The 23,304-nt window shown below is 36.2% G+C and overlaps 1 protein-coding gene and 1 long non-coding RNA gene across 2 annotated transcripts in view; one reads left to right on the top strand and one right to left on the bottom strand.

The window, feature by feature from the left end:
* Window positions 1-23,304, bottom strand: part of LOC125923055 (uncharacterized) — a 205,601-nt gene that overhangs the window by 46,534 nt on the left and 135,763 nt on the right. The gene's annotated exons all lie outside the window — the stretch shown is intronic.
* Window positions 1-23,304, top strand: part of LOC125923054 (bifunctional heparan sulfate N-deacetylase/N-sulfotransferase 3) — a 168,403-nt gene that overhangs the window by 36,219 nt on the left and 108,880 nt on the right. The window contains exons 2-3 of the mRNA XM_049631088.1: window positions 13,718-13,805; window positions 23,016-23,170. Of these exons, the coding sequence (XP_049487045.1) occupies window positions 13,718-13,805; window positions 23,016-23,170 (243 nt within the window). The remainder of the gene's footprint in view (window positions 1-13,717; window positions 13,806-23,015; window positions 23,171-23,304) is intronic.

Genomic DNA, 23,304 nt, shown 5'->3' on the forward strand with positions numbered 1-23,304 from the left:
AGAGAACCCACAAATGGACTCACAAATGTATGGCCAACTAATCTTCAACAAAGCAGGAAAGAATATCCAATGGGAAAGAGTCTTCACAAATGGTATTGGCAAAACGGGACAACAACGTGCAGAAGAATGAAACTGGACCACTTTCTTACACCATACACAAAAATATATTCAAAATGGATGGAAGGCCTAAATGTAAGACAGAAAACCATCAAAAATCCTAGAAGAGAACAGAGGCAGTAACTTCTTTGATATTGGCCTTAGCAACTTCTTTCTAGACATGTATCCTGAGGCAAGCAAAACAAACACAAAAATAAACTATTGGGACTATTCAAAACAAAAAGCTTCTGCACAGTGAAAGAAATAATCAACGAAACTAAAAGGCAACTTTTGGAATGATAGAAGATATTTGCAAATGACATTAATGATAAAGGGTTAGTATTCAAAATATATAAAGAACTGATACAACTCAACACCCAAAAAACAAATAATCCAATTAAAAATGGGGAGAAGACATGAACAGACATTTCCAAAGATGATGTACATATAGCCAACAAACATGAAAAGATTTTCAACATCACTTATCATTAGGGAAATGCAAAACAAAACTACAATAAAATATCACCTCACACCTCTCAGAATCGCTAAAATCAACAACACAAGAAACAACGGGTGTTGGTGAGGATGTGGAGAAAGGGGAACCCTCTTGCACTGTTAGTGGAAATGCAAACTAGTGTAGCCACTCTGGAAAACAGTGTGCAGGTTCCTTAAAAAGTTAAAATGGAACTATCCTATGATCCAGCAATTATACTACTAAAAGAATACAAAAATACTAATTCAAAGCGATACATGTGGCCCCAGTGTTTACAGCAGGAGCATTATCTACAATTGTATCCACAATAGCCAAATTGTGGAAACAGCCCAAATGTCCACTGACTGATGAATAAATAAAAATGAGGTGTTATACCTCACGCCAGTCAGAGTGGCTAAAATGAACAAATCAGGAGACTATAGATGCTGGCAAGGATGTGGAGAAACAGGTACCCTCTTGCACTGTTGGTGGGAATGCAAACTGGTGCAGCCGCTCTGGAAAACAGTGTGGAGGTTCCTCAAAAAATTAAATAGATCTACCCTATGACCCAGCAATAGCACTGCTAGAATTTACCCAAGGGATACAGGAGTGCTGATGTATAGGGGCACTTGTACCCCAATGTTTATAGCAGCACTTTCAACAATAGCCAAATTATGGAAAGACCCTAAATGTCCATCAGCTGATGAATGGATAAATAAATTGTGGTTTATATACACAATGGAATACTACATGGCAATGAGAAAGAATGAAATCTGGCCTTTTGTAGCAACGTGGATGGACCTGGAGAGTGTTATGTTAAGTGAAATAAGTCAGTCGGAGAAAGACAGATACCTTATGTTTTCACTCTTATGTGGATCCTGAGAAACTTAACAGAAGACCATGAGGGAGGGGAAGGAAAAAAAAAAAAGGTTAGAGAGAGAGGCAGCCAAAACATAAGAGACCCTTAAAAACTGAGAATAAACTGAGGGTTGATGGGGGATGAGAGGAAGGGGAGGGTGGGTGATAGGTATTGAGGAGGGCACCTGTTGGGATGAGCACTGGGTGTTGTATGGAAACCAATTTGACAATAAATTTCATATTAAAAAAAAATGAGGTGGTATAGGGGCACTTGGGTGGCTTAGTAGGGCTGAGTGACTCTTGGTTTCATCGCAGGTCATGATCTCACATTTTGTGATTTTGAGACCTACATTGGGCTCTGTGCTGACAGTGTGGAGCCTGCTTGGGATTCTCTCTCTCCTTCTCTCTCTGCCCCTCCCCCACTTGCTCTGTCTCTCTGCCAAAAATAAATAAATAAACTTTAAAAAAATTAAAAATGAGGTGGTATATATGTAAATGGAATATTACTCAGCCACAAAATATAAGAACGAAATCTTGCCATTTTCAATGACATGGATGTAGCTAGAGAGTATTATGCTAAGTGAAATAAGTCAGTCAGAGAAAGACAAATGTCATATGATTTTACTCACATGTGGAATTTAAGAAACAAAACAAGCAAAGTAAAAGAGAGAGAAAGAGAGAGAGAGAGAGAGAGAGAGAATTCAAGATACAGACTCTTAACTATAGAGAACAAAGTGATGGTTACCAGAGGGGAGGTTGTTGGGGGGGTGGGTGACATAGGTGATGGGGATTAAAGAGTGCACTTATCATGATGAGCACTGAGTAATGTACAGAAGTGTTGAGTCACTATATTGTACACCTGAAACTAATATAACACTATATGTTAATTATACTGGCATTAAAATTTTTAAAAACTTAATTAAAAAAAAAGAAAAGCAAATATGGTATTTAAGGGATTTCCAACATACCTCTGCAACAATTAGTGGAAATCTAATTTACTATGAAATAATAGTAAGTGGGTTGACATGCCTCAGTCCCCTCATATGGCATCCTAGAGCTATGCTTCCTTTTCTGCTTTGCTGCTAAAAGCAAGTATTTTAAATTATTAAGGCATCAAAATTATGTTTTTTACAACTCGTAAAAACCTTTTTGTCTATAACTGAATGTGTGAGATATAGCTTACATTTTCCTAAAGATACCATATTGTAAGAAACTGAACTACTTTAAAAAAAATTTTTTTTAATGTTTGTTTTTTTTTTTTTTTTTTTAATTTTTTTTTTCAACATTTTTTATTTATTTTTGGGACAGAGAGAGACAGAGCATGAACGGGGGAGGGGCAGAGAGAGAGGGAGACACAGAATCGGAAACAGGCTCCAGGCTCCGAGCCATCAGCCCAGAGCCTGATGCGGGGCTCGAACTCACGGACGGCGAGATCGTGACCTGGCTGAAGTCGGACGCTTAACCGACTGCGCCACCCAGGCGCCCCTAATGTTTGTTTTTGAGAGAGGGAGAGAGAGGCAGAGTTTGAGCAGGGGCGGGGCACAGAGAGGGAGACCCCGAATCTGAAGCAGGTTCCAGGCTCCGAGCTGTCAGCAAAGAGCCCGAGGCCAGACTCAAACTCACAAACCATGAGATTGTGACATGAGCCGAAGTTGGGCGCTTAACCGACTGAGCCACCCAGGTGCCCCTAAACTGAACTACTTTTTATGTTTATTTCCTTTTTTAAGTACATTAATATTTTGACTACTTTAGTATATCAACCATAAACTGAATAGAATATGCATAACAATTTCAAGTGAACACTTAGTGAGAATAGCACATACTTAATTGGTCTTTATTTTCCCACTCACATGTCATTATTTGCCACTTTTGTGTCAACAAATGTTCTAGCAAAACCATCTCTCATCTGTATAATTTAGAGGTTATGTATAATGTATGCTCTGTACCAGTGTAAGTATGTAACAGAAATAATTTAAGATTACTATGTAACTATTTTCTCCTTGACTTTCACACAAACCTTTGTCCTTAATCTGTTTCGGCAATACAAACAATAAAATACCTGAACGTTGAGTGGGAGAATGAAGAATTCACTCAGAAAGGAATACAAAGCCTTGTAAAAGTTACTCTGATATAGCTACTTGCATCATCTTCCTCTTTTGCTTAAAACCCTCAGTGCTGATTAGACATCCCTGAAAGTACTAAGGTCCAATTTGAAAATACCATTTAAAATTTTAGGCATATGCCTGATTTAGGATAAGGTTCAGAGGAAGGGAGAAATGATTCCATCCACAGAGCTAAAACTCCACCTCCATGTGCTAGGAAAGGTTTTAGGGCCGTATATCCATTTTCCCATGTGATCTTTATACCTAACCCATGAGCAGTATATTGTTGTCACTATTTCCCAGAGAAGGAAACTGATCTGAGAGGTTCAAAAACTTGTCCAGACTTGTGGAGTAGTCAAATGGCAGAGTCAGACTCCTACCGCATTCTGATTCCAAACCTGCTGTTCATTAATCATGCCCATGTTCGTGAGGCCACACTCAAGGTCTAAACATTCAGCATATGGTGACCATGACTTAATGTAATGTCAGTAATAAGCAGGATAATCTTTAAAACACCTGACTATACTTAGCAAATTCCCAGGTGAAAGTTCCGTATCCATTTTCCCAAATGTGATGAGGCTCATGTAAAATGTAGAAAACACACTCCCACCTTTGGTATTTATATTTTAAGTTAGCAGGATATAGTTTCCCCCTTTTTGTGTGTAGACTTCAAATTTAGAAAACAGTCAACTAAACACTGAATGATTGATTTACCATTAGGAATGTTACTGTCAGGTAGTACAGCTCTAGGTCTACCAGTTCCTTGTCAAGAGAGTTTAAATACTGTTACAACAAGTGGCCAAATCTTATGTACTCCACTGGCCTACCCAACATGCCTGCATCTCCTTCTGATTTCCAACCTCAGTGTCACTTCATAGGCAGGTCAAGTAATGTAGTTGGTCCTGGCTTTATTGCTCATTGTTTTCCTCTAAAGCTGTCTTCCCTCTAATTGTGCAAGATGCCTTCACTCTAATATTATGCCTAGCTAACTGTTTTCAGCAAATTTCGGTGCTTTTCTGGTCTGAGAACAGGTCTTCTATAGAAAGCCTTTCTAGTTCTATACCTGGTAAGGAGACCAAGGTGCCAGCTATGGCGTTAAAGCCCTTCAGCATCCTACTGTCCAGCTCCACACAGGGTGCACTGAGTGACTGTTCTTTAATATGCATGCCAGTAGATAAACAATCCTAGTTTGGCTGGGTATTCACTGACCAATCTAGTCTTCCCATCCCCCTCATTCCTTTAGGATTTGGAAACTAAGAGTGACAATTAGTTGGCTAAAGTGATACAAAAAGCCATCCCTTATTTCCTTCTAGTGGATTTTGTCACCAGTGGCTCTGTATGCCAGTGGTAAGAGTGTTCAGTGTTAGTATCCTTGTTCTTTCTATGGACAACAGAAGCAGTGAGCTTTGCAATCCAAATCCTTGTTTGAATCACTTCTTCAACACTTAATTATGACTAGGGGAAAGTCACTTTATGTAAATCATGTCTATTGTGTCTGAAATGGGAATAATGATCTTTTACATTATATACCTGTGATGCCTGAGTGTGCATGTTTGTGTGTGGATAGATACATAGATAGATACAAGATTTTGCAATTAGCTGCCCAATTGTTCTCATTTACTTTATGAGATACAGATACATTGTATATATTTATATTTAGGAAATGTTTGATTAGGAAAATGTTAACTCTAAAAATTCTGTGCTGAAACACTATCTGTGCCTGCTGCTAAAAAACCACACTCAGCACTAAACTTTCTTCCCCAGTTTTAATTTGGCTCACCCACTCCTTCAGTTACCTTATAAAAGAGGAAACAGGTCAAAATATTATCTGTGAAGCATAGATAAGAAACACAAAATTAGCAAATGTTCCCTCAAAGAATGTCACACTGTAATGAATACTAACATGAATCTCCATATAAAACGTTTTTGCAGTTATTTTTAAACTTCGTCTCATTGATTTACTTTAATTGATATATTCATTCTGTTAAGGGAAGTTGGAGAAAATCCAAAGATATATAAAAGCTCCCATTTTGCTTAGTTCTCAGAGCTCAATGTCTTTAAATTAGATCTTCTTGGCCTTCAACTAGATCTTTTAATGCCTGCACGTGTTTTTGGCTTTGTAGAATGAAGCCTCAAAAAACTAAGTTAGTGGGGTAGCATATAGATTCAAGATTTGAAAGAATCATTTTGAAAATAGTCAAATTTTCATGTTAAACTATATTCATTGTGCAATTCTCTTGTAATTTTAACTGAATATTATGTTCTCTTTTAATGCTTTCATGAGCATCTTCAAATTTGCTGGAAAGTTGTTTTGTTTGCCAAAGAATAAACAGAATTATTCTTATCTTCTTATCTCCTGCAGAAATGGCTACTTCATTGGTATATAAATATGTATTGGTACACAGAGCAGTATTTATATTAGACAAAAAATATAAACAGCCAAAACATACAACAGTAAGATGAAATGGTTAATTATAAGGTACCAATTTGATGCAGTATTCTGCACCCATTAACAAATTTGGTTTGGGGAAGTTAATGTGACCAGAGGAAGCTCAGAATGTACTATTAGATGACAAAAGCAAAATTCAAAACTCTGTATTTTTAGTAATAATAGGTACAGTTCTAATTTTTGCCTCATGGCTCTAATCTCACTTACCTATATATCTATATATCTGTCTATACTTAGGTATATGTAGTTATTGGTAAAATTAGGAAAGAATTCATCATAATATTAATTTGCCTTAAAAGGTGGATTTATTAGTGATTTTAATTTTTTTAACTAGAAAAAGTAATGTGTTATTTTATTTATTTTTTATTTATTTAAATTCAAGTTACTTAATATATAGCGTAGTATTGGTTTCAGGAGTAGAATTTAGTGACTCATCACTTTCATGTAACACCCAGTGCTCATCCCAACAAGTGCCCTCCTTAACGCCCATCTCCCATTTAGCCCATCCCTCCACCCACCGCTTCTCCAGCCACCCTGAGTTTGTTCTCTGTATTTGAGAGTCTTTCATGGTTTGCCTCCCTCTCTCTTTTTATCTTATTTTTCCTTCCCTTCCTCTATGTTTATCTGTTTGTTTCTTAAATTCCACATATGAGTGAAATCATATATTTGTCTTTCCCTGACCTATTTCACTTAGTATAATACCCTCTAGTTTCATCCACAATGTTGCAAATGGTAAGATCTCATTCTTTTTGAGCCAAGTAAAATTCCAATGTCTGTGTGTGTGTGTGTGTGTGTGTACGTACATACACACCACATCCTTTTTATCCATTCATCAGTCAAGGGACATTTGGGCTCCTTCCATAATTTGGCTGTTGCTGATAGCATTAGGGTGCATGTGCCCTTCCGAGTCATCATTTTTGTATCTTCTGGATAAATACCTAGTAGTGCAATTGATGGGTCATAGAGTAGTTCTATTTTTAATTTTTTCAGGACCCTCCACACTGTTTTCCAGAGCAGCTGCACCAGTTTGCATTCCCACCAACAGTGCAAGAGGGTTCCTGTTTCTCCACATCCACACCAGCATCTGTTGTTGCCTGCCTTGTTAATTTTAGCCACTCTGACCAGCGTGAGGTGGTATTTCAGTGTGATTTTGATTTGTATTTCCCTGATGATGAGTGATGTTGACCATCTTTTCATGTGTCAGTTAGCCATCTGGATGTCTTTGGAAAAGTGTCTATTCAGGTCTTCTGCCCCTTTCTTCACTGGATTATTTGTCATTTTTGGGTATTGAATTTGGTAATTTCTTTATAGATTTTTGGATACTAACCCTTTATCTGATATGTGATTTGAAAATATCTTCTCCCATTCTAAAAGTTGCCTTTTAGTTTTGTTGATTGTTTCCTTTGCTGTGCAGAAGCTTTTTATCTTGATGAGGTCCCAATAGTTCATTTTTGTTTTTGTTTCCCTTGCCTCCAGAGGCATGTCTAGTAAGAAGCTGCTGCAACCAAAGTCAAAGAGGTTACTGCCTGTTTTCTCCTCTAGGATTTTGATGGTTTTCTGTCTTACATTTAGGTCTTCCATCCATTTTGAATATATTTTTGTGTATGGTGTAAGAAAGTGGTCCAGTTTCATTCTTCTGCATGTTGTTGTCCCGTTTTGCCAATACCATTTGTGAAGACTCTTTCCCATTAGATATTCTTTCCTGCTTTGATGAAGATTAGTTGGCCATACATTTGTGAGTCCATTTGTGGGTTCTCTATTCTGTTCCATTGATCTCTGTCTCTAGTTTTGTGCCAGTACCATTTTGTTTGATGATTACAGCTTTGTAATACAGCTTGAAGTCTGGAAATGTGATGCCTCCATCTTTGGATTTCCTTTTAAACATTACCTCGGCTATTCGGGGTCTTTTGTGGTTCCATACAAATTTTAGAATTGTTTGTTCTAGCTCTATGAAGAACGCTGGTGTTATTTTGATAGGGATTGCACTGAATGTGTAGACTGCTTTGGGTACTATCAACATTTTAACGATATTTGTTCTTCCAATCCATGAACATGGCATGCTTTTCTATTTCTTTGTGTCTTCTTCAATTTCTTTCATTAAGCTTTCTATAGTTTTCAGCATACCTCTTTGGTGAGGTTTATTCCTTGGTATCTGACAGTTTTGGGTGCAATTGTAAATAGGATCGATTTCTTGATATCTCTTTCTGCTGCTTCATTATTGGTGTCTAGAAATGCAACCGATCTGTACATTGATTTTATATCTTGCAACGTTGCTGAATTCACGTATCAGTTCTAGCAGTTTTCTGTTGGACTCTTTTGGGTTTTCCACATCAAATATCACGTCATCTGTGAAGAATGAGAGTTTTACTTCATTTTTGCCAATTTGTATGCCTTTTATTTATTTTTGTTGTCTGATTGCTGTGGCTAGGACTTCCAGTACTATGTTGAACAACACTGGTGAGGGTGGATATCCCTTTCATGTTCCTGACCACAGAGGAAAAGCTCTCAATTTTTCCCCATTGAGGAAGATATTATCTGTGGGTTTTTCACATATGGCCTTTATGATGTTGAGGTATATTCTTTCTATCCCTACTTTCTTGAGGATTTTTATCAAGGAACAATGCTGTATTTTGTCAAATGCTTTTTCTTCATCTATTGATAAGATCATATTGTTCTTATCCTTTCTTTTAGTAATGTGGTATATCACATTGATTTGTGAATACTGAGCCAGCCCTGCAGCCCAGGAATAAATCCCACTTGATCATGGTGAATAATTCTTTTAATGTACTAGTGGATTCAATTTGCTAGTATCTTTTTGAGAATTTTTGCATCCAGGTTCATCAGGGATATTGGCCTATAATTCTCCTTTTTAGAGGGGTCTTTGTCTGGTTTTGGAATCAAGGTAATGCTGGCCTCATAGAATGAGGTTGGAAGCTTTCCTTCCATTTCTATTTTTTTGAACAGTTTGAGAATAGATATTAACTCTTGTTTAAATGTCTGGTAGAATTCCCCTGGGAAACCTTTTGGCACAGATTTGTTGGGAGATTTTTGATTACTGAGTCAATTTCTTTGCTGATAATGGGTCTGTCAAATTTTCTATTTTTTTCCTGTTTCAGTTTTGGTAGCTTGTATGTTTCTAGGAATTTGTCCATTTCTTCCAGATTTCCCAGTTTTGTTGGCATATAATATTTCATAGTATTGTCTTATAATTGTATTTCTATGGTGTTGGTTGTGATCTCTTTTTCATTTGTGATTTTATCTGTTTGGTTCCTTTCTCTTTCCTTTTTGATAAGTCTGGCTAGGGGTTTATCAATTTTGTTAAATCTTTCCAAGAACCAGCTCTTAGTTTTGTTGATCTGTTCTACTGTTTGTTTGTTTGTTTGTTTGTTTGAAGTTTATTCATTTTTGAGAGAGAGAGAGACAAAGTGTGAGCAGGGGAGGGGCAGAGAGAGATAGAGGGAGACACAGAATCTGAAGCAGGCTGCAGGCTCTGAGATTTGTCAGCGCAGAGCCCAATGTGGGTCTCAAACTCACAAACTGCAAGGTCATGACCTTAGCCAAAGCCAGATGCTTAACCAACAGAGCCACCAAGGAGCCCCTCTACTGGTTTTGTTGTTGTTGTTGTTGTTTATATATCGTTCATTTCTGCTCTAATCTTTGTTATTTCCCTTCTTCTGCTGGCATAGGCTTTATTTGCTGTTCTTTTTCTAGCTCCTTTAGGTGTAAGGTTAGTAGTGTTTTATTTTAAAAGTAATTACTGATGCCTGGAGTTGTAGATTACCTTGCTAATTATATACAAAGTTTTGGAACAGTTAAAAATACAAGTACCATTTGTCAATAATCAAAGTATTTCTGACAATAGAAATCTGTTCCTAGGGTTCTTGGATTGGAGGAGACCACTGAATGGTACCTCTGCAGGTGGTTGTGATTCTTTACCTCCTCCGTGACCAACATACTCTACACATGAGAGGGTTTGCCTGCCCAAAATGCATTTGGTTTTCTGAATTTGATATGAGAACACTGATTTGGTTTATCATGATTATACTTCTAGATATTATCACAGCATTTTTGACATGTTGCACATAGAGAATAAAGCAAAAAATCATTTATATGATTTTTATAATACTTTGTTCATAGTAATAATAGACTAGCTCAGTTTTAAATAGACTAATGCTGAATAAAATCATTCTAGCAATGAAGAGTTCAATGAAAAGGATATAATCTAAGAACATTGCTGGGTGTTCTAGCTTCTAGCACTTCAGAAGCCTATTTTGAAAAGATGGAATAGTGGATGAACATATAACATTGTTTTCATATACCGCCCCCCAAATCTGGCTTCTAAAAACAACAGTATAAGAGATAAGAAATATTATGGCTTATCTTAAGTATATAAAATATCCTCTAGAAATAAATTTCCCTCTTCCCCAGATATAGGCATAATGTAGTATCTACTGTCTGTTTCAGTATATCTTTTATGTGTTTTAGTATTTGTTTCTAGAATGTCAGATAAATGTGTAAAATGCCAACTCAAATCTGCATAATCATGGCTAGTTCAATAATTTGAATCAATGTATTCTAGTTGATTTAGAGGTTAGTTCACAGGTACATTATTTAGCTTCAAAGGCCAAAGAACAAGCTAGGTTTGTTTGTTTGTTTGCTTTCTTATCAAGTATTGTAAAGATTAGTTTTAAAAGGCAATCAAGGGTCATATAGCAAAGCTCAAGGTTAGCTAAAGACTTTTTCAAAGAGACAAAAAGAAAAAACTTCCAACTTTAAGGTTAAAGCATTGAACACATAAGAAATTATTTTAAAATGAATTTCAAATCTATACTTTAACCATTGAATAAAGTGAGTAAAATGAATAAATGAAGTAAGTAAGATGGATAAAGAAGAAGACAAGATCTAACGGGAAGGAACAGTAAGAAGAGCTAGCTAGAATATTCAAATGGGGAGAAGAAATGAAAAAGAAGGGAAGAGGGAAGCCTAGAGGAGACTGAAGACAAATAAAATGAGAAATGAGAAAAACAACTTTTAACTAATGAGACAAATAGATGACATAATTATTAGTAATATATAATGATATACATAAAATATATAATTGCTGATAACTATATCAACACCTAATACTTTAGGCAGCTTTTTTAAAAAGCTTGTCAAGCACTCCTACATATATTATCCCTTTTAGAATCCTCATCACATCTTTGTGAGTTAGATAATTATCTTCACTCTAACAAATGAAGAGAAAATTTCAGAGAATATAAATTGTCTAACATCACTAACAATAACAACAATCTTATTAATAGTACTGATAGTAGCAGCAGCAATAAGAGAGGAGCAGGAACTAATCATTGTTGACCACCTATTATATGCCAGTCACTATGTCAAGAGCATAAAAGCATGTAACCCTCACAACTGTGCTTTGAGGTAATTATTATTATTCATACTTTACATGTGATGAGTCTGAGGTCTAAAAATGTTAATAGCATGCCCAATACTGAATAGAGACAGATCCAGAATTTCAGCTGAGGGAATCTGACTCCCAAGTCTTACATGACTTCACGATAAGTCCCTGAGCTGGCATTTAAATCCATACCTTCCGGGACACCTGGGTGGCTCAGTCAGTTAAGCGTCCAACTCTTGGTTTCAGCTCAGGTCATGATCTCACAGTTCGTGCCCTCTCTCTCTCAAAATAAATAAATAAACTTTAATTAAGTGAATAAATAAATAAATAAATAAATAAATCCATACCTTCCTATTCTATACCTTATGTTCCTTCCATAAGGACAGAATGAGAAAGTCTCACACCCTACATCCAGGCAGCACCACTCCCCACCCCTTTACACAATAAGATTCTGTGTCCCATTACTCACTTTGTCACTGCTGAGCTGGCCAAATTCTCCTTTCCCTGTCCAATCCATGCCCGGGCCTTGCAATGACAGAATCTAACCTGTCCCTAATGACATTGCCATGATTAACCCTTTGTTTCTATACTTAGGTGTGGAAATCCACAAACAAACGTGTCTTCTATCTTTGAGTGCCCTCAGGACCCACATATTTTATGGTTCAGTTGTTCAGTCAAAGTAAGTTGTTCATGTAAACAGAGCAGTGATAGAAAAAGAAGACTTGGATACCTAAATTTTGGAAAATTACCATTGGCCAGACGAATTTAAATAGAGATTCAGAAGTCCTCTTCCTCTGTTTTTACACAATAAGGAGAATCACTTATGTCCACAGATAAGGGATAATCTCTGAATAAAAGGTGTATCTATTTAGCTCCCCAATAAAGACTGAGACCTTGAACATGATGGGGCAAGGCTTCCAGGTGTCAGCTATGCTGCTAAAATAAGATTTTATTGTGGACCCAGTTGTAACTATGGAAAGTGGGAAAAGGGGTACCTAATATGGAATCAGGCAATCTATATCCTTAGTCTACAATTTACCACTAATTTTACCTGTGAAAATGGGCAACTCATTTCTCCTCAGTTTCCTCATGCGTAAAATAAGTTATTAACTAAGATCTTTCACAAATATAGTCTATAGTGTTACTTTCTGCCTAGTTGTCTGTGTAGGGAGGGTGGCAGGGAGAAAAGAAATATAAGAATAGGAATTTAAATAATGAGGAAGAAAAGAAGGAGCAGAAAGAAAATAAGTCCATTAAAAATTCATAGCATGAGGGTGCCTGAGTGGTTCAGTCAGTTAAGCATCCGATTCTCGGTTTCAGTTCAGGTCATGATCTCATGATTTCATGAGTTTGAGTCCCACATCGAGCTCTGTCCTGACAGTTCAGAGCCTGCTTGGGATTTTCCTTCTCTCCCTCTCTTTCTGCTCGTCCCCTGCTCACACTGTCTCTATCGCTCTCAATATAAATAGCCTTAAATTTTTTTTTTTTTAATTCGTAGCATGGTAAATACTTTATAAGATGTAATAATTAAAACTCTGTTTTAAAAAGTTTTACCTTCAAAAGTAGGGCTGTTTGTTTTTTTAATGTTTATTTATTTTTGAGACAGAGAGAGACAGAGCATGAACGGGGGAGGGTCAGAGAGAGGGAGACACAGAATCCGAAACAGGCTCCAGGCTCTGAGCTGTCAGCACAGAGCCGGACGCGGGGCTCGAACTCACGGACCGCGAGATCGTGACCTGAGCCGAAGTCAGCCGCTCAACCGACTGAGCCACCCAGGCGCCCCTGTTTGTTTGTTTTTTAATGAAAGGCCGAAGTAGAGATTTACTTTATCATGATATCCTCTTTTGAAGAACAATCACTGCCTTGTGGGAATCTAAGACTTAAAGATTGAAAAGTCTTGGATTTTGAAGACCAAAGGCATATCTGAGAAATAACAATGTTTCCTTTCAACATATGTTCTTGCATAGTTTCACTTAAAGAGTGTCCTTCTTTTGACAATTGGTGATATATGTCCCTGAGAAATGAAAGGAGATATATTTTATGTACTAGATAACAGTTCCTTTAATACATGCAGAATAAACTTTTCATGTAACTTCCTTTTTCTAGCTGACACTTTTTGCTAATTTATTGCAAGCTGAAGGATAAATATGTGTATATGTTTATGTTATCTTGAAAGCATCTCTCCGGTTGTAAATTGGTAAAGACACTACTTTCCATCATTTAATTCTCTCATGTATAAAGGAGTAGTTTTACCCTTTGAATGCAAAAGGAAGATATCTTTTAAAACTTCTCAATGACATTTTCTAACCTGATTTTTGTTTTTTAATTATGTATTTCAGGCCCTGCTTGACACTCAGAATCTTTTGCGTGCACAAATCACAAATTTTACGTTCAACCTTGGATTTTCAGGAAAATTTTACCATACAGGTAAGAAAAAGGCGGTTAATTACTCTCAAAGGCCTCTCTGACCACTGTATTTAAAAATAAGATAAAAACAGAGAGGAAGGCAAACCATAACAAATTCTTAAATACAGGGAACAAACTGAGGGATGCTGGAGGGGAGGTGGGTAGGGAATGGGCTAAATGGATGATGGGCATTAAGGAGGGCACTTGTTGGGATGAGCACTGGGTGTTCTATGTAAGTGATGAATCTCTGGGTTCTACTCCTGAAATCAATACTACACTGCATTTTAACTAATTTGAATTTAATTAAATAAATTTAAAATAATAAATAAATAAATATAAATAAATAAATTTTGTGACACCTTTTCTTACCTCTTCCTACATTCCATGTCTCTGTCCTATTCTATTTTCCTCATATTATTCAATTCAATTTAGCATATCATTTTCTTAATGTTTATTGATTTATTTTTGAGAGAGACAGAGTGCGAGTGGGGGAAGGGCAGAGAGAGAGGGGGAGACAGAATCTGAAGCAGGCTCCAGGCTCTCAGGTGCCAGCGCAGAGTCCGACGTGGGGCTCAAACCCAAGAACTGTGAGATTATAACCTGAGCCAAAGTTGGATGCTTAACCAACTGAGCCACCCAGGCGCCCCTTTAAGATAGCATTTTTTAACCTTTACAAAATGTTTATGGTTTGAACATTTATTCATCATGTTATTATATAATGGCCTTCCTTTTCTACTGAAGTATAACTTACATATATAAAAGTGCAATAAGTAGTAAATGTGGTGCTCAATGAATTTTAAGAAACCAGCACAAATCAAGAGAGAGAATACTACCAGAATCCCCGCACCCACCTACCTTGTGCTTCCTCACAGTCACTAGCCTCTCTCAAAGAAAACCAATATCCTGGCTTCTAATATCATAAACTATTTTGCATGGCTTTGAGATGTGTGTAAAAGGAATCATACAGTATCAGCTCTTTTGTATCCAGCTTGTTTTATTAAGTGACTGAGCCACCCAGGTGTCCCTGTTTAATATCATTCTGGTTTTACACATATTATTGTATATAGTTGTAATTCTTTCATTTTCATTGCTTTATAGCATTCCATTGTTTGAATATATCAAAATTTCCTTATTCCATTCCTTTCCAATGTAGATGTTGGGGTTTTTTTTCTAGTTTTTGGCTTTTTTTGACCAATCATGTTAAGAACACTTTTGTACCTATCCTTCAGAGATCATAACTATTTTTTTTTCTCTTGGTTATCAACTAGGGGTAGAATTTTTAGTTATATAGCACACTTATGGTCAACTTTAGTGGAAAAATGCCAGGTTTTCAAAATGGTTGTACTGATTTTCATTCCCAACAGTGTATGAGTTTTCTTGTTATTCCACATTCTCACTAACATTTGATATTGTTCGTCTTTTTAAATTTAGCCTTTCTGGTGAGCACATAGAGATATTTTATGGTTTTAATGTACATTTCTTTCATGAGCAGTAACATTGAGCTTATTTCATATATTTATTGGCCATTTGGAGATCCTCTTTTGTGAACTATTTGAGATGTTTTTTCTGTTAGGTTACTTGCTTTTTCTTGTTGATTTGTAGAAATTCTTTATGTATTATTTTTTTCTTTTTCTTCTTTATACATTCTTAATGAGCCCTTCGTCAGTTACGTGTGTTGCAAATATACATTCTCCTGTTTTTCAGGTTTCTTTTCACATTCCTAATGGTGTTTTTCGATGACCAAAAATACTTAATGTAGCCTAGTTCATCTTTTTGTTCCTGTATGGTCGATTTTTTGTGTCTTTTTAAAGATATTTTTGCATACTATAAAATCATAAAAATATGCTTCTATGTTCTTACAACTTACAAATCTGAAATCCATCTGGAGTTGATTTTTTTGTATGTATGAGATAGAGGTCAAGATACCTTCTTTCTTCCACAAAGATATCTAATTGGCACCAAGTATTAAGTGACCATCCTCTCCCCACTCCACCACAGTGTCATCATTGTCATATATAACCATATATGTGGACTCTACACTCTCCTGTTCATTGGATCTATTTGTGTACGTCACATGATCTTGTTTACTGTACCTTTGTAATTAATACTAATTTCTGCTAATAAATACTAATACTAATATACTTAATACTAATACCCAGTTTTGCTCATCTTCTTCAAGATTGCCTTGGAAATTCTTGGCCCTGTGCATTTTCATATAACTTTTTAGAATCAGCTTACCAATGTCCACAAAGAAATTAGTAGAATTTTTATTAAGATTGCATTAAATCTATTAATTTGTGGTAGAAATGCCATCCTAAATATTGAGTTTTCCAATCTTTGAATGCCTTTAGGTCATCTTTAATTGCACTTGATAAAACTTTTACTGTTTTTAGATTCATTCCTTGGTGGGGCTTTTTGATGCAATATCAAGTGGTGACTTGTTTTTTATTTCATTTTGCATTTCTTTGTTGATGGTGTGTAAAAATACAATTAATTTTGTGTACTGATCTTGTATCCAGAAACCTTGCTATGTTCACTTATTAATTCTGTACTTTGTAGGCTTTTTAAAAATTTTCTATTTATACAACCATATAAAATTTTGGATACTAAAACAGTCCTTCCTCCTTTCTGAGCCTTGTGAATTTTTTTCCTTACCTATATTGCACTAGGTTAGCTCTCCAGTACAACATTAAGTAAAAGTGGTGATGATGACACATGTCTTATTCCTGACGTCAGGGGAAATCTTTCAATAGTTTTTTTTCCCCTATTCTCAAGGGGAATTCTTTCAACAGACTAGTTTGTAGACACTCTTTATTAGCTTAAAGGAGCTCCTTCTATTCCTAGATTGCTAAGAGTTTTATCATGAGTGGGTGTACTTTGTCTTTAAGTTATTTATCTGTTGCATCTCTTCGCTTACTAAAATGAGCACTCCATGAAGTCTTCACTGTTGTAACACCAGCAACTAGAACAATGACTACTGAAAATGAATTAATGAACAAATGATTGACTGAAAGTAAAATCCCATTTAACTATTAGTATTTATATGAAACAAGGTCAGAGAATAAAATTTTACCACATTGCATTGTGAAAGAAATTCACTCTTGGAAACTTTCTTTCCCAAACATAATAGAAATAGAAATAAGAAAACACTTCTGGCAACTTATTTTTTTGCCTAATGCTGAATGTGAAAGATTGACTCTAGCCATTGCTCTCCTTCTTTTTTGTTTCTGAAATATTTGTCCTTTTCCCCTACGTGGGCATTTCCCACAGCTCACAGAAGAATGGCCACTACTTAAGCCAAAGAAAGTAGAACACAGGAGAAAGCTAAGGCCAAGGCTTGAAGGGATCTTGTTATCTGCGCATGATATGAAAGCTTCCACACAACTTAGCTAGGCTTATCTAAAACCAATAAAGTCATTTTTTAGTACAGATGTAAAGTTTAATACTCCTAATCTTTCAAAAATTAGATATTGTAAAGTTTAATTGAATTATATTGTCTTTCTAAATATGTAATTCCTTATCCTATTAAAAATTCTATTTTATTCAATCTCAAAGGGAAGGAGAAAAATAGCACTATCATAATAGTAAGACTTTCTTTCAGGAAGAGGTTCCATCTTGTTTGATATATATTTAGTTTTCGAAGCATTTGTGGATTTTTTGAGAAGTAAAGAGATTAAGGAAATAAAATCATAGTTCCCTTCTAGTGAGCAGCACCACATTCTAGGTACTTAGCTAATCACTTTTCATGTACCTTCTCAATGAATCCTAGGAGTTAAAGATTATGTTACCCTGTTTCTAGATAAGAACATAGAAACTTAGAGGGGCCTAAGGTCATACAGCTAGTTAAGTGCCAAAAACAGTCTTAACTTTAGATCAGGCAGAGCCCAAGTCTTATGCATTAGATAAATTGCATTTTTAATATTTAATTGGCAATCCTTGATAAAGGAAGCTGAATTGCAAAAGGTTCCTTCCCCTTATCTATAGATACTTTAGGTTTGTATATTTCCCCAGATCATGGAGAACCAGCAGTCTTGGTAAATTCTAACTATATTACAGAATTAATTAACAATGTGAAAAGCAATATTATATCGAATTCGTAAATGATGATCTTATTTCTAAAATCCAAATTTGGTCAATGAATGATAGTTAAGGGCTCTGAATTTGGAGTTGTTTATCTGGGTTAGAATTTAGAGTCCATTATGGAAAGATCCCAAATTTCCATCAAATGATGAATGGATTAGAAGATGTGAGATATACATATATATACACATATATATATATACACACACACAGAAATATATATAACATATATATATATACAGAAATATATATATAAAATATATATATATATCTGTGTGTGTGTGTGTATATATATATATATATATATATATATATATATGTATATATATATCCAGAATACTACTCAGCAATGGAAAATGAAATCTTGGGGCTCCTGGGTGGCTCAGTCAGTTAAGCGATTTTGGCTCAGGACATGATCTTGTAGTTCGTGGTTCGAGCCTGCGTCAAGCTCTGTGCCGACACTCAGAGCCTGAAGCCTGCTTCAGATTCTGTGTCTCCTTCTCTCTCTGTCCTGCCCGCCACTAGCACACTTGCTCACTCACTCTCTCTCAAAAATAAATAAACATTAAAAAAAGAAAAGAAAAATATTGAAATCTTGCCATTTGCAACAATGTGACGAAACTGGAAGGTATTATGCTAAGTGAAATAAGTCAGTCAGAGAAAGACAGATACCATATGTTTTCACTCATATGTGGAATTTGAGAAACTTAACAGAAGACCATAGGGGAAGGGAAGGAAAAATAAGTTACAAACAGAGAGGAAGGCAAATCATAAGAGACTCTTAGATACAGAGAACAAACTGAGGGTTGATCAGGGTTGGGGGGTGGGGGAGAAGGGAAAATGGGTGATGGGCATTGAGAAGGGCACTTGTTGGGATGAGCACTGGGTGTTGTAGGTAAGTGATGGATCACTGGAATCCACCGCTGAAGCCAAAACTACACTGTATGTTAACTAACTTGACAATAAATTATAAAAATAAATAAATAAAATAAATTTCTAAATTAAAACAAAAAGAATTTATAGGTCAGAGACCAAAATTTGACCATGTTTTGTTGTGAAAGAAAATCACTCTAAAATACTAAGAATAATTAAAAGCTTCCTTTCCCAAAACAGAAATTAAAAAAAAAAAAAAAAACTTCTGGCAACTCAATTTTTTGTCCAATGCTGAATGCTAAAGAATGTCTCTAGGCAGTTGCTCTCCTTCCTTTTTGTTTCTGAAATATTTGTCCTCTTTCCTTACTTGAGTACTTCCCACACCTCACAATAAAAATGTCCAGTAAGAAACTGGTTTCTGTACCAACCTTGTCAGTGACTTGGGACAAATTATTTCACCTTTCCAAATATCAGTTTCCTTATTTGAAGAATAGAGTTAGTAGTAGCCCTCACCTCATAAGGTTGTAGTGAGAATTAAATGAGATGGTGCTTATAAAACAGTTAACACAATGCTTGACAAAAGGTAGAGTCTCAATCAATGATGATTTTAAATATCATGGCAGGAAAAATTGAAGATAAAATACTGAAAGATAAGTTATTTAAATAGATACAAAATAAATAATAATTTGCACTAACTTTATTAGATTTCAGCATAGTTTTGTAACAATTTAAGAAATGACACTTAAAATTGGGGAATTTGACTTCTAGTTCTCTCTTCCTCCAGTTCTAACAAAGGTGGGCAAAAGTCAGGAGATAAAAGGGTGGCAAGAGCCCAGGACAGCCCATCACAGCTATGTTTGAACTGCTTTTTATCGTAATGTTTAAAATAATAAGCAATAGACATTTATTCTCAATATAATTCTGATATAAAATATACCCAAAGTAGGATTAAGTGAAATCAGATAAGAAAGAGTTATAAAGAAAAAGGGAAAGGCATATATTTATGCCTACTATGAATTTATATAAATCTATCAAAGGGCAGACATCATTTGTCTAATACCTGCATGATTCAAATGTATAAATATTTTAATAGCAGATTTCACCATGGTATTCAGGAAAGCACAACAAATGCCTGAGCTATCTTTCCAAAGCTACCTTTCCACTGTGCTGATAAATAAACTTTGTGTAAAGTCCAGGTAGAAAAAGGAGCAAAGGAAAGATGACAAGAAAGGTGTAGGAAAGATAGGTTACAGGGGACAGGGAATAGAGATTTAAAGCAGTAGGAGGAGTGACTTTTCATAATCTAGGAAATCTCATCTCCCTCTACCTACATTCACTGTATCCAGAGAAGGTGGAAGCCAGAAACAAACTGATTACTGGGAAACCCCAAGAGACTTATGCCTTTTTTCAGTGTGGGACAGTAAAACTGCAATAAGTAACTGATTGTAATCTTCGCTAATATGGTATCCCGAGGACATACAAAATGCTAAGCAAGAGGAGAGTCTCTTGGATGTAAGTAGAGATGTTTAATTGTGGTGAAACTATATGACATCATCCTTGTGTCCAAAAACAAAAACGAAACAAACAAACAAAACATGTATTTAAGCATCGCCAGTCCCATGTAACAAATGTTTCTTCACCAGGGCCACCATATTTATCACGTAAAGGTAGCAGTACTCAAAACCCTGCAATGATTGGGGTCATCAGAGATTCTAAACCCTGACTCCATATTCCCATTCCTTTGCATTCCTCTCTAGAAGTCTTCCCCGAGCTGTAAAATAATCACTCAGAAACCCGAAGCTGGTGACTCATTAATCAGGCCAGTCAGTTAATTATGATGCCTCGGTCTTGGCATCTGCCACATAACATGCAGGTGACACCTTCCCCCACACTCTAATGCAGTATCATTGTGAAAAAAATAAAACAAAACTCAAGGAGACCTGAAAAAGACACAAGAAGAACAAGAGTAGGAAATAAAAAAAGAAAGGAAAAAGGCATTTTAGATTATCCAATATGTGCCAGGATTATAGTACCACTTCTTCTCAAAAAGAATAAAATAGGTATTGCGATCCATCTTTTTACCTATATAAATACAGACATTAAGGGGTTATGTGACTTGCCTACAATCACACAATTCAAATGTATTGGAACCTATAAATAAACTAAAGACTTCTCTGACTCTAAAAGCTATCCTTGTTTCACTATATTATGGCAACATGGGTGTGTGATGAAGAGGGAAAAAATTAGGGAAATAAAACATTAAATTTAAAGGTGCCCTTTACATATAAAGAAAAAAAGTTCCTTTATATTAGCAAGTATTTAATCATATGAAAGTGAAACTGAAGTCTGTCCTTGTTGAAGTATTATGTTATTCTATTCATCCTACATTACTTATATTTGTTCTTCCTATATAAATTAGAACAAGGGGCTCCTGGGTGGCTCAGTCAGTCGAGTGTCCAACTTCGGCTCAGGTCATGATCTTGCAGTCCATGAGTTAGAGCCCCTCATCGGGCTCTGTGCTGACAGCTCAGAGCCTGGAGCCTGCTTTGGATTCTGTGTCTCCCTCTGTCTCTGCCCCTCCCCAATCACACCCTGTCTCCCTCTCTCTCTCTCTCTCTCTCTATCTCTATCTCTCTCTCTCTTTCACTTTCTCTCTCTCTCTCTCAAAAATAAATAAAAAAAAATTTTTTAAATTAGAACGAGTGTGCAGCCTTATACTACACCTTTATCTTTAGTAAGTCACTTTCTTTGCCCAGTAAATCATAGGACCTGATTATTTTCCTGCCAATGGACTCTGCCTTCCTTCTCTTGCAAAAATGAATAGAAGAACAGTAGTAACAGGCACAGGGCTTGGTTGGCTGGGTCAGAGCAGCAGTGCACCCTCCATCTTTAGCCTGTAAGGCACCATGGAAACCTGTCATATCAGAAAAATGAAATTTTTGAAAATATGAGAGAAGATTTTCTCCACACAGAGAGGACATCATTTGAAGAACCTACTATTCTATATTCTAGGAGTTTATTAGATTCAGTGTTGTGGCTAAAATTTCAGTGTGGTTGCATAACTTTGTGATGATTAATATCATCTTATGATATGCCGGGAAAGTGGTGAGGCACCTTAAAGTGCTCTCATGTCATGCTTCAGTGAAGAAACAAAGAGAGTCCCATCCCCCTCAAGAAAACTGTGGAATTTCCCACACTCAGCTAAACTGCTGGTCAGGGAAAATAGAGGAAATAAAACATGACTAAAAAGGAAGAAATCAGAGGAATAACAACAGGGCTGACTCTCAAGGAAATAGGAGTTTCTTTTTGTTGTTGTTAATGTTTATTTATTTTGAGAGAGAGAGAGCATGTGTGCAAGTGGGGGAGACACAGAGAGAGAAGTAGAGAGAATTCCAAGCAGGCTCCACAGGGTCAGCACAGAGCCTGAGATGCAGGACTGATCTCATGAACCCGTGAAATCCTGACCTGAGCTGAAATCAACAGTCTTATGCTTAACCGACTAAGCCACCCATGTGCCCCAGAAATATGAGTTTCTTGATGGAAAGTCTGCTTCCAGGAACTTGAGAAAAAGGTCAAGCATGAGAAACATGAGTCCACCAAGCTTGGCTTGTTTTACTATGACTTCATCACTTCTCAGCCTCTTTCCTTCACTTTCATCCTTTCTCCCTTCTTCCCTTCCACTTTCTCTAATTTACCCAATAACAATTCCTACATTTCCTTTTTTCCCCCTTGTTTATGCCATATTTTTCATTAAATACTGAGTAGCTTCTTCTCAGAGCTAATGAGGAACCCAAATAAATTATAGAATTATTCCTTTGTGACTATGATGTCACAACCTATATCAGAAAGACCTACTGCTAGAGCTCTGCCACTCATTTCTTTACTCATATTCCCTTAATTCAATTTCCTACTCATCCCTCCATTTCCTCCAAACTACAGGTTAATACAAATACAATAAGAGAGTCTAATGTCCTTGGGAATGGTTGTGTATTTCCATTTTGCAGTGATTTTATACCTATGTCTTATGTTGAAAAACTTTTAAAAGAGCTTTGTCACAGTCTCTTGTTGTTCCCCAAGTAACAGGTTTTCCTTTGCTACATTCATGTTCAAGCCTTATATGTATCTAAAAGAGTATAAATGGTGTCTTCTAAGTACATATATGTGTGTATATAATTGGATGGATGGATGGATGGATGGATGGATAAATAGGCAATTTATATAGATAGGCAGACAATCATTGCAACTGGGATTAACTGAATAATCTTTTTTCCTCCAAAGGAACTGAAGAAGAAGATGAAGGGGATGACCATCTTCTGGGGTCTGTGGATGAGTTTTGGTGGTTTCCTCATATGTGGAGCCATATGCAACCCCACCTCTTCCATAATGAGTCATCTTTGGTGGAGCAAATGATTCTCAACAAAAAATTTGCCTTAGTAAGTAACTCTCAATCAAAAAATTTGCCTTAGTAACTCTTTTGAATATTACATTGAGCTAGTATACACTGACATTAGAACAAGTTGGTATTTTAGCCTTTCAGTATGTGACTTTTGAATTTGTATGGGATGCT

The sequence above is a fragment of the Panthera uncia genome, chromosome B1 (genome assembly GCF_023721935.1).
Source record: "Panthera uncia isolate 11264 chromosome B1, Puncia_PCG_1.0, whole genome shotgun sequence".
NCBI classification, from domain to species: domain Eukaryota; kingdom Metazoa; phylum Chordata; class Mammalia; order Carnivora; family Felidae; genus Panthera; species Panthera uncia.